At 37.7% G+C, this 12,789-nt stretch overlaps 2 protein-coding genes across 6 annotated transcripts in view; one reads left to right on the top strand and one right to left on the bottom strand.

Annotated features, from left to right (window-relative positions):
* The first annotated feature begins 1,740 nt into the window (after positions 1-1,740).
* Positions 1,741-3,753, top strand: LOC113571361 (uncharacterized). Its single transcript, XM_027000244.3, has one exon. The coding sequence runs from the start codon at positions 2,158-2,160 to the stop codon at positions 2,875-2,877; it is 720 nt and encodes a 239-aa protein (XP_026856045.2). The 5' UTR covers positions 1,741-2,157; the 3' UTR covers positions 2,878-3,753.
* A 3,919-nt stretch (positions 3,754-7,672) lies between these two features.
* ccdc9b (coiled-coil domain containing 9B) overlaps positions 7,673-12,789 on the bottom strand; it is a 28,444-nt gene continuing 23,327 nt past the window's right edge. For 4 of the 5 annotated variants that reach the window (XM_081721196.1, XM_035532823.2, XM_035532825.2 and 1 more), the window contains 4 exons: positions 12,564-12,597; positions 11,518-12,169; positions 10,731-10,813; positions 7,673-9,031 (listed from right to left, as the gene is read on the bottom strand). In XM_081721196.1, the coding sequence (XP_081577322.1) occupies positions 9,005-9,031; positions 10,731-10,813; positions 11,518-12,169; positions 12,564-12,597 (796 nt within the window). In that variant the 3' untranslated portion in view covers positions 7,673-9,004. Of the gene's footprint in view, positions 9,032-10,730; positions 10,814-11,028; positions 11,184-11,517; positions 12,170-12,563; positions 12,598-12,789 lie in introns of all 5 variants that reach the window. The other variant, XR_014125488.1, reaches the window with a different exon arrangement.

The raw sequence follows: 12,789 nt of genomic DNA, 5'->3' as shown, positions 1-12,789 counted from the left end.
CAGGGCAAGGAGCAGGATGCACAAACATCTCTTGACACAGACAAACATTTATTTACACAAAAGACAAATGATAAACCATACATTCCCTACACATAACAATCAGTGCAGCACGAATACGATGAACAAGAAACAAGCATGTTAACATAAACATGAGTATAAAACAGAAACCTGAGCAAGAAATTGAATACTTACACTAACACCTACAATAATCGACAACCAACTAAACACACACACACACACACACACACACACACACACGCACACACACACACACACACACACACACACACACACACACACACACACACACACACACACAGGGGTTTATATACATACATACATGATGTGAACAAAAAGGTTCAGGTATGAGATGACAAGGGGGGGGGGCGTGGTCACAGATAAGGAGGCAGTCAAAGTTAACAGAGTCAAAAAGTATGAGTCCCATAGCACGTGGTGGGCTGTACCATGTGATGTGTGGGATAGGGGAGCGTACCGTTACAACTGTTAGTGGAAGAAGAGATCGCATAGTAACACATAAAGTTCCTTAGCATGTTATTGGCCATCTACTGGAAGTAGTCTGAATATTTTTCTTGTATAAGTCTAAAGCATGCCACTTACCATGACTTGTTCACTGTATCATTTAGGTTTGACAATTGCTTGTATCATTAAAGTTTGAAACTTGCATTTACGTTTGAAACACATGGGGAAGACATGGCAGGTTACACATTCTTGAGGCCAAATTGCTGGCTCTGCATCTGACTGAAGTGAAGCACTCTCAAATCTGATTAATCCCACTGAGAATATGTAGTGCACTCAGCCTGACTGGCTGTATTTCTGAAAGCAGACAAAAGCTGAATGTCAGCTAAAATATAGCTGTATCTTTTGAGTCAAAAAAGAGCTGTGAATGGTTAATAGAAGTTGGTTTGGACGTTAACTTTGATCTGAAATACAACTTAATAAAATAATGTGAGCAAACATATAGGCTGCCGAAGTAAAGGGATCATTGTAGCAGATATAATTATCTCTTTCTTTCTTCTTTGTGAGTAGTTTGCCCCTTTCCATATGGGGCATGAAGTCTTTCATCTAAATATTGCCCCAGTGTTGGGTGGGGGTGGTACTGAATCAATGTTAGGCATGCTATTAAATAAACATGAAAAGCAAATCAAGTGCATCGTACAGAGTGCGATAACAGCTGAAAAACACTGATATAAAATATCACTTACATATTTGAGGATGTAAAATATTTATCAAAAGTCACCACAGAATAGAGCTATCATCTGCCTCAGTTGTATGCTGCTCTCCAAGGTGCTGAACTGATTCGACACATGCACATACACACCTGTACTGCAGACACACAATACCCTTGACATTTGCTCACTATTGGTGACTGGCACAGTGTATTAATTCTGAACCGGTCTTCTGCGTGGGTTTCAATCATTTACGGCACCATACTAAACAACGACCTAAACAGTAGATGGCTTACGCAGCAAAAAAATAAATAAAATAAAAATAAATAAGAAAATTTGAATTCACTTGTATCTAGTTTATTGTGCCCGACTTCGTTCAGATATTCAGTTCTAATAACCGTTTGTGATCAGACCGTTCTGAACATCTCACATTCTCTTAAGCACCAGGAGGATCATCGCCCTTTTCCACGTTGTTCCCGTCATTACTTAATACCCATTCTGCAATAGCCGTCCCTTTAAGAGCCCTTGCCCGCCCCCTCTACTGTATTTTTAGCTGAGCAAGCCTCTTCAGCTTGTGAGTAAGAACAGCACTATATGATCTAGTCTAATCGTTCTGGTAAATGGCATTTCGGATCTCGTCAGATACATTTGCGAGCCCGATCGCTCCCTTGACATTTGCGCTTGTGGAAATCGCTGGTTGGATGCTGAAAAGCAACGGAAGTCTTGGGCGGGCGTCCATGATAAGCTGCAATACTATAATGGATTTCTAAGATACCGCGGACCTTTCAAGAAGCGAAATGGACGAAAGGAAATCAATTTAGCCGCAGAGCAGCCAAACAGGCCGAAGTGTTCGGTGCTCCTTTTCTGTCTTTACGTTTTTTTTTTAAATATTTTGTTCTCAGATTGTGGCTCACCAAAACCCATCAAGACGGACGGGGTGGTGGAGCATCGAGGAAAAAACCGGGGCAACATGCGGGAGAGGGACTTCATGCCCAATATGGAAAGGGGCAAACCAGCCACCTACACAGGGGACAAAAAAGCTAAGATGGCTGCGAAGACCAACAAAAAGTGGGTAAGGCTAGCCACCGTTTTTGCGTATGTTTTATCTGTATCCCTTGCGGCAATAATACTGGCTATTTACTATAGTCTAATATGGAAGCCCACGGTCGCTTCCCCTCCGGCTGGGAGACCCGGGGTGCCGGATGAGGTCACAGAAACCACCAACATCTCCACAAATATATCGACGAGCATTAACGGCACAAACACCAATTTCACACAAATAGACTTCAGTTTTAATGTGACGACGTCGAATTTCGCACAGAGCAAGCCCTCTCAACGGGACAGCAGGAACAAGAGAACGACTGAGCTTTCACCGGCGCTTCTGTCAGAAAACGGGCATCCGCAACCCGGGGATCTGTACGAAGCTGCTATCAGTTACACAACTACTGAAAACGAGAGACAAGATGCTGTTGGAATAGGGTCTTCCAGGGACAACCACAGACACTTGACGCATTACGGTGCCAGCGACAGCATGTATGATCAAAACGCAGACACCGTTACGCATCGTCGTGATGCAAAAAGTGAAAATCGCGAATCCGTGAAAGCACTGGCGGAAGCCTTGCGTTTGTCCACGCAGGCTCAGCCGACGGCCCCCGCAGCCCCTGCCACAGACCAGCATGGAGAGGACTAGAAAGGATGGAATGGGCTAACTGTTGGATACACAGCAGGACGGGTCGCGACTTCTGAGGACGCGGATGATGTAAGCGCATGTGGAATAACAAACCTACAGGATTGGTGCATGGACACCAAGTTTATGATACTGCTTAGCAAAGGCTTGGATAGTGTTCCACTCTTTAAATATTTCCATGTAACATAAACCGTCAAAATGTAATCTCTCATTTATTGTTTTGCCTTATTAGACACATGGCACCAATTTTATGTATGCTACACTTGAAGTCAAATCTAATCAGCTGTAATTGGCATCATATGAAGCATAAAATTCTGAAATCACGTTTATGTGCTTGCAAATTCTTAAAGAGTATAGCTAAATACATGTAAGACGTATTTATTTGAATTGCAAACAGAAAACATTACGTTTTTAGGACAGATTGTTTTTCTGCCAGGTTGTTAAAACGTAAAAGGAAAAGCATTTACGTTGCATTTTAACGGATCACATCCGTATAGCCTACTAATTAATCGGGATTCCTAATTCATAGGAACCCTTGTTGAGTTCTGCTCAGGTACGTGCAAATATTAATGTAAATGTATTGTGTATTTGGTAATGTACATAGGGCACACGCCCTGGCCTTGAACTTTCAGCATAGATACTTTTTACGAAAATAATGTATCCTAGGTACATATATCACCACAAAGGCTAATAAACGCCCTTGTAAAAATACACTGTTCCTCTATTTTGTGAGAAAACATTTTATTATTGAATATTACTAAGGCGTTTTTTTTTGTTTTGTTTTAACGAAGCATAACTGTTACAGCAATACAGCAATTGCTACTAAGACAATGTTACACAAAGGTAAAGAGTAAAATAAAGAAAGTCATTAAACAAGTATTTGGGGCTGGCCAAATAAGGACAGATTCTGGAAACCCTGGTTGATGGGGGTGGGGGGGGGGGGGTGGGGGGGTAAAACACCAAATATGCACGTGGAAAACACATCGGGCATAAAGTTAGGGAGAAGAACGTGTGAAAACGTTTATAATTATATATAATCGGCACTACATCTAAAACTAACTTTGAACACATCATCCCTAATAATTTTACGAATATCCAAGTCATTTTAACTCAGGGCTCAAATTATGTTTCCAAAAAAGGCACAAATAAAAATAAAGATATAACATAAGCTATTTGCACTTAATTATTAAGGTAAATAATCAGACACGTCTGCTTGGAGTCTACACTATGCAGACTGTGGTAAACTGAATTATCAAGAAAAATTAGAGTTTTGAAAAAAAGTATTTTATTGCTGGACGCTGCTTGCCAATTCCTCTCAGATCCGCAGCCCTGTATTTCCTCTATGTGTGAGTCTGTGTGTACGGGCGTAGTGTTTATGGTCCTCTATCAGGATCCAGCGTTTAGAGCTCGTTCATCTTCTGAGTCATTTCAAGCTCCCTCTCTCCCGACCTACTGGCTCTCCACCGTTTTGGCAGCAAAGCAGCGCGTGAAGGAGGGCTATCGATTTATCGCTCTTAAGTTAAACACAAGAACAGAGAAGCGCGTTACTTCTGCTCTATTTTCAGCTACAGCTCTCTTCACCATACCACTGCTTTGGTGTGCTGATGGCAAATATCAAATTCAGTTTCGCAAATGTAAACATAAAGAGGGGGTTGAGAGTGGGGATAGCTTAAATTAAAAACAAGTAAGTCAAAACATCCGTTGTATACTTTACCTCTATGTAAAGTATACAGTAGCTATGGTGATAAAAAACAGTGTTCCATACAAGGTGTCCCAGTCTGCTTCTTTGATCCAACTGCCTTTTAACTGAGTAATCATCAGCATCAATAACAACCGTTTAGATGTACTTCAAGTAATTAAAATGTATTGATTCTCATGTCAATTGATCACTTTAGCTTTAATTAGTGAAGCAATTTTAATATGAAAGTCACTACTGAGACAACATAACACCACAAAATAAGTAAACATTGAATCTGTATATTATTAAAGAGAGAAAGGCATACTGTTCATGACTCTAACTGTGTGTTTTTGTCTCATTACCCTTCATTGTCAAATTGTGAAGTCATAGGCATTATTACCATACAGCTCTGAACAAGGAGAGAGAAAATTAAAGCTATGGCGTTATAATAGGTCTTTCAGCAGGATATGAAATAGCTGCATTAGTTGCCTGAATGAAAGATGAAAGAGAACTGGGACCAGTGGTGAAGGTCAAAAAGTGCTGTAGCCACACATGGACCACAGACACACCCCTTTCCAACTCTCAGTGCATCTGTTACCAGAAATTATAGCATAGGGCACTCTCAAGTATAGAAGTGCCTGTAGTCCTTTATGCAAACCTTAGTGCATGATTTCAGAGCGGGACCCAGGTGCAACTAATAGACTGTGATAATTATCAAGAGAATTGGAAACCATTTTAGAATGTAATGCAGCTGAAGAAACTGAGTACAGAGAGTTCAGTGGTGAACAGTCTCTAGAAATGTTTGGCCCCTCATTAATTTAAGCAGATCTATGGAGTCTATTTATGAAGCTACTAGACAACTAAGCCTGCAAGTCCTTGCAATATTTCAGTGGAGCTGGAACTCCCTAGGATGGAATGTTGCAGGTAATCAAGTAATAGGTGATGCTGTGAGTAACAGTTCTTGAGAACACTGTATTGATTTCTCTTAAGAACAGTATGTCTTAAATTTGTCAAAGTTGCAGTTTGTAAGTGCTACTATGTGAAGCCAAACAATAATTTCCAAAAGCTTTAAATGTACTTCTTAAAGAAAATAGACATCTAATGACTGCTACATGTAGCAAAGTGAAGATGTGAACACAAAGCTTTTTAACTTAGGATATCTAAAAGACTAAAGCTACCTTCATTACTTTATTACCTTTTCCAAGACCCTGATGCTTTAAGTTTGAACATAAAATCAATCTGATGTTGTAGAGAGGATAATGGCATCTCAAATATATATTTGTAATTCAGTCCTTTTGAAAAAGATTCTTGCTGGATTGGCATTTGGGGATTAAGGAGAAAATCTGATATGGAGGCAGACATTCCACTTATAGAGACCTCTCCGTATTCAGATGAAGCTAATACAAATACATTGTCAGTTTAGAAACTGCATGAAATTCACAAGCTCCTGTTGTTGGCTGGCAGTCTCCTCCCATACATGTCATGCATAGATGCACTCACCATTACTTGTATGTGTAACATATTTGGAATAAAGTGAATCTTATTCTGACATGTGAATACATCTTCCTGTATATCTGTTGAAACACACACATATGGAATTTTCTGTGCTGCATGTTAAATCTCACATGCCCATATACCTTCTACACACCATAATGTGAGTCTATCCATGTAACCTTCTATCCTTACAGAGATATGGAGCATTTTTTTTTTTGTCCCACTACAATCAGCACTGTAGCATACATGACCAAGGCAACAGCTGCACCTAGTCATGTGACCTAGATGTGGAACACAGCATCCCTGAGGATAAAGCTGCCCCAGAGAGGGCCTGTTGGAAAATGTAATTAAAAGAGTAACAGAAGGGAAAGCACTGTTCATAAGGCATAGGGAGCTATTTCCAGAGCAACAGGCCCGGGGGATGGATCATTCAAGATTAATAAGAGACTAATCCCAAATGGAAGCCCCTTAACACAGCCAATACTAAATGGCAGGCATCCATTTTCAAACCACCTTTTCTCTGCGTACATTATTTTGTACAGAATATTAACTTCTGTGCATTAATCTTCTCACTGGTGCACTTGTTTCATAGCAAATCTATACTCCTCTAACACAATTAGACAAAAGAGACACATTATTAATAAACAAATACAGCAACTGCAAGCTAAAGCTAGGGCAGTGATAGCTCAGTCGTTAAGGTACTTGTATCAGCTAAATGCTGTAAATGTAAAATACATTTATACATATATTTTATTTGATGTCATTCCTTAAATTTGGTACTATATATATATATATATATATATATATATATATATGGGGGGGGGGGGGGGGGGGGAATGAGAAAAAAGAAAAAAAAAACAAAAAACTGCAGCAACCATCACAAAAAAGTTATTGAGTCTCATTTTATTTCCACATCTGTTGCTTTTCACATAGGATTATTCTTTTGAACATCCTTTCAAAGCATCTAATGATTTTAATGCCATTTGTACTTTCATTCAGTTTTAAGGGATGCTAATAATGATGTACCCTCACCATGGATTTCACTTTTTCAACTCCCACCCTCCAATTTCACACAATTTGATTTAAGAACTGCAGACTGAGCTACAAGACTGCTTCTCTCCTAACTGCTACTCTGAACCGCTTTCATAATTTGAATGCTGCATTATACAGTTCCTGCCCAAAACACACAGGTTGTTTGCTGCTATAGAACCCACGTTACCACACAGAGATCAATAAAACAGACCTATTTTCACTTTTTGAATGCCTACCTGCTGAACCAATATAAGGCATATCAGGTCACCTGACAATAAAACATGACAAACAAAACAAAACATGGCTAACAAATTATGTGAATATATATTTAGATATTTGCATTGTTTCTGATGACATTCAAATTATGTCATCATTATACGTGCAATACGTAAAAACAGTAAAAGAGGTGTTTATCATTTTGTTGTTGCCTAGCTCCATTTACTTATGACTAAGAGAATTAACTATGATTCTTTTTTTTAATTACTTCATTACAAGTCAAAATACATATGATACATAACCAAATAAATATCAAAGTATAAATCAATGTAAAAATACTTTAATAAATATTTGTTAATAAGATCAAGTGCAAACAGGTCAGCCAAAGTCTCTTTATTATGCAGTGCACTACATTTCAAATCTGAGTGAACACAACAGGACAAATGGTATCAAATACTAATTACAGCAATATTTAAAATATTAGTCATTAAATTTATGTTCAAACTAAATACTGATGATTTATGTTAAAATTTAAGTTAAGACACTCAAAAAAACCTACTGATAGTTTTACAAATACTAAATGATCAGAATGGGCCTGTAAATGTAATGTCACATTAAAAAAGCTGAAATATCACAGATGTATAATAGATAGATAAATATTTATATGGTATGGTAAAACTATCATATCTGTCCCATTGAAATGTATTCCAAATGATTTTAATCTTTATTTTGTTTATGAACAGTTGTTTAATCATTTATCTTATTGGAGTAGCCTATTGCAAATCTATAATCAAAATATGAATCATCAGTGGATACTGTAACAAGTGCATCATTCCAGGCCTATCTTAGAACATGTGCAATTACAAAATCTATTTTAAACAAGGCTGTTGAAGCTTAAGTTACTTCTGGACATAAAGGTGTGATAGCTCTCAAAATTGTTCTAACATTCATACAAAATAAAGTGCTTTTAATAATCATTGAAAGCAGTAAACATTGCTCAAACTGTCACTCAAAATTCCAAGTCCAAAAACACATGAACATACAAAAATAAATGTAACTGATAGTTGAGGAGGCTCCCACAGCAAATGAACATTTCATTTATATGTTTGTCTAGGTACCGGTATACTGTGTGTAAAATTGTATACAATTCGAACCAAGCATACAGGGAAGATCTGATTTACTACCAGTTCAAAAAATTGTGTATTGCAACTGCATACACGCAATGCCAGAACTCCACAAAGAAAATTTAAGTTAAACATTCAATATGCTGTATAGTGCTTTTAGTCTAATGTGCTTTATTTAAAATTCATGAAATCCCAAAACCCAGTTAATGTTAGGTTTTTTGGGTGTAGCCACATATAACAAAAGGTAATCAGGGTAAACAAATATGGTTCAGATTTATCTCTGAAGGTATGAAAAACAATTTCAAAGCAAGATATAATAGCATTACTTTCAGATGCTTTTCTCTCATCACCCATTCTCATTTTCTGTTTTCGGTGAAAACAATATTCAAGTTACCCATGTCCTATAATTTAGCAAAATGTGTTACCGTAGGTAAAACAAAAGTTGTGATAACCTTGCATTAGTTCCACACAGAACGTTTAAATTTCAACACAGAAATTTCAGCGTTCAGATTTCAGCACAGCCTTTTGCAAATTTTGGTTAAACTCCAAGTCTCGGCCCAGGTGTTAATACAAAGCAAAGCTCCATTTAAACTATTTTCCCATTCTCTCTGGCCTGGGTGAGGAAAGAAGAAAGAAACATTAGATCACAATATATACCCCTGAAACTTTACAAAAATTAATTAATGTATTGATGCATATAACTATATCAAGTCTTTACACTTGAATTTCTGAATTCCTTTTAGAGTCACTGCACAAATTACAATGAAATTAGATGCAGAAGAAAGAAGGAAAAGAAAATAGTTAAACTAATAAATAAAACAAACAAAAAAATATAATAAACTTAGAATATTGCACATTATTGCATCCTGAGAATCTTGAACACACTGCATCCTAAAAAGTGCAGAGAAGTAAAAGCAATGCTCAAGGTTGGGCACACTTCACTGAAATGATGGCTCTGGTTTAAAAACTATTTTTGAGTCTGTCTGTCCTTGATTAAATGGATTTGTAGTGCTTTTCATAGGGCAACCAGTTATACAGGTGATGTCTTGGGTGGGATAAGTCTTTAAGGATGTTGATGGCACTGTGAAGGCAGTGAGAGCTATAAAATGTCCTCATGGAAGAGAAGTAGGCAGCCGATAATTTTTTGGGAAATGAAAATAACCCTCTGGAGCACTCTAGTCCAGTGAGGAGCGTCTTAAGAACCAAGTAGAGATGCAGTAGCTCAGCAGACTCTCGATGGAACAGCAGTAGGATGACACCAGCAGTTTCTCAGGGTTTGGACCTCATTTGTCAGAGCTGCTGGGTTGAGATTAGTCTGCCAACCAAAAATATCCAGCCAATTCCAGTACTTTGTTCAACAACTTACAATGAAGAGCTGCTGAATGGCTATGAGAATGTGGTCAAGACATCAGATGGGCCACAGTTTCTACCTGTACACCTGTGTTTCTAGTCAAGTGCATGGAAATCGTTGATTCCCTATATGCATCTACCTCATTTGCACAATACTACTAATCACCCATGTATTCCTTAAGAGTTGCTCATCTTTATTTCATGCTACTTCACAGTCTGATGCAAATGAAACATTAAATACATTAAAACTGGGGTAAGATTTTGGTAAAATTAATTACTTTATAATTTCTTAATTACATATAAGATTATCACTTCTTCAATTATACATGCTAATATTTAAGGCAATCCAAAGCTATTAATGTCATTCTTTATGAGATCTGCTTATGATAAATGCAGTAAAAAAATGGAACCAAGTATGTTCCTGCTAATATGCTAGAGAACAAAAGACGCAAACCTTTATCATACAAAGTGGGGATTCACTTAAATAATTCTGAAAGTGCTGAACCTAAGCATCTGGCATAGGAAACCGATGTAGCAACTCCAATACGTTCTTTATTTCGCACCAGTACAAGCCTTTTTGATGTAGAAAGAAGTGAACCATTTATCATGTACCATGCCATTTCTAAACCTCTTGCTGAATCACTTGAACTCTCTACTGGAGCTTCAGTGGACTGCTCAGCCACATAAGTCAGGGACACTTCTGATTTGCAAGTCAAATGACTAATTCTGATCAGCAAGCAGTCAAAGCTTCACTAAATCAAGCCTCTTCATGACTAAAAAAGAAAATGAATTTGAACCATGCTCCACATAAGGAAGCCTGGTTCTAGTTCAGTGGTACATCTTCTAGGTGATACCTATTGCCCGAGTTCACCTACAACTGTGTACATGCACATCATTACAATAGAGTGTCTTTGATTTTACCCATCTACACGTCCATTTCATCATTTGAAATTTTCTCCTACCTTATCAGTGCTAGTGCTGTGGTCAGGGACAGGCTCTTCAGGCTTCAAACTCAAGACTGAGAGACTGGAGTCAATCAGCTCCTCTGTAAAGGAGAGTGCAATGTTCTCATTGCAAAGAAGAAACACACAAACCCTACCATGCTATGCATCTTGGTACACCTTAGTCCTGACATTGGCCAATTCTACAATGCAATTCCACACAGTATGCTAAAATATATTTTTAGTTTTAAAAAAGGTCTAGAACAAATATCTTCTAATTTAAGAATTTTCCTTTTTTTTTAACCTATTCTACATTTACCTTATTTGTAGTGTAAGGTCAGTTGATTATCAGCCAGTTTCTTATACTTAAACAATGAAAAGCAATTTTATCAATGATGAACACTAAAATTTGAATCCCAGGAAGCATACACTCTACAGTACTAAACTTCTAGTACTGTAAGTGTTCTGCCAATGCTGTAAAAATAAATACACATGCACAGACAGTTATAACTATTTGCAGAAATGCCAATATCAGATTAATTTTAAATTTAAAATGTTTAATTCTTGGCAAAAAAGTATATCAGTGGCAGGCTGAAAAATGCTAAAATATTTCTTTAACTAGGAAACCTGAAGTTAGGAAACACAAAAATCACATTTCCAGCTTTTGATACCCAATATAGAACAGAACATACACGTTTTGGCTTATTTAAGTTAAAATAGTCTACAAAGCCAATGCAAAATTACCTCCTATCAGACTTTTCAATCAATAACTATAGAAGGCTACAGCTAAACATGGATGCTCTCGTACCAGTACTTCTGGAGGTGTTATTTTTCAGAGGGTGAAGTAGTTCTTGTTCAGTGGAAGCAGAAGCATGGCTACCATTCTGAGAACTGAGGGTATAACAGGGTGATCCTTTAGAGTGGTTCCCAGTTACTTCCTTTTGGAAGCCCTGAGGTGGTTGTACAAGTTCTTTAACACTAGTCTCCTGGGCATCTTCCTGACCTGGTGTTTTTGTTTGGACAGCAGTGAAGAGCATGCTTATGACATCTTGTTCCTGGGATTTTTTAACACTTTCCTGGTGGTACTCGGAGGCCTGCTGTGTATCCCCCTCTGCAGGAGCTGATTTGGCCTGTAAGGTGTTCTTTAAAGAACAAGCCTTGGTCTCTGTTGTGTCAGTGTTGTTGCTCTTCTCGCACGCTAACTGAATGATGTCTTCCAAAAAGCGGACCTTCTTCTCAGCGCTTTTGGAGCTCAAGGTCTCCGAGTTGGCTGATGCTGTAGGAATATGTTGAAACACTGGTTTTGCATCTGTAGAGACAAGGCTGTTGGTTGCAACTGTCTCAGACACACCAGGCTTTGCTTCCAGGGCATCAGCATCTGGAGTGCTGCTGTCAACCTCAGGATGACAAAGAGCATCCAGCTCCTCCAAAAACTCTTCTAAACTGGTCTCAGAACATGCCTGGAGATTCAGTTCATAACAGATCAGGTTTACTCTACTTATTATAGAACCATCACATCATTATAGAATTGTAGAATTACAGAATAATCACTTCAGGGTTTCAAAAGTACTGTAGGACTATTCCTATAAAGCGAACTACATTTCCCTTAATCACTAGTTCTACACAATTTTACCTTACAAAAAATGTAATGTGGCCATTATTACTTTGTGTGCTATAAACATTTTGCTATGTGAAACTCAATATGAGTACTAGGTTTAATTTTAATATGCCCACTTTGTGGGCATCTCATATTGATGAGTTAAGTGATGACATCACTCAAGTGATGGTATTTATTAAACTTTTGTATAACTGAAAATGGTATTCAGTTATTTACTTTTTCAGTACAAAACTAACCTGTAATTGCTCCTCTTCTGTTTTGGCATCCCATCTGAAAAAAAGACAAAATATATATCTGTATACTTTTTAACAGCTGTATCAAGTACTGCAGTAACAAACCAATCGCATATACTACTAAAGAATAGGAAGACATAAGGGAATAACAGCCTGTAATTTAGATAAACTAAGGAGACACACTTCTACTTTTGAAAAAGATTTTCAAAATTACTAAATACTACAACAT

This window comes from Electrophorus electricus, chromosome 10, assembly GCF_041902795.1.
Source record: "Electrophorus electricus isolate QZ-2024a chromosome 10, ASM4190279v1, whole genome shotgun sequence".
Classification (NCBI taxonomy): Eukaryota; Metazoa; Chordata; class Actinopteri; order Gymnotiformes; family Gymnotidae; genus Electrophorus; species Electrophorus electricus.
Note: the sequence above shows the minus strand (reverse complement) of the source record. Positions and strands in the feature narration are given on the sequence as shown.

What these genes read in the sequence shown, in the direction of transcription:
- LOC113571361 (XM_027000244.3), top strand. Translation starts at nt 2,158, where the DNA reads ATGCGGGAGAGGGACTTCATGCCCAATATGGAAAGGGGCAAACCAGCC.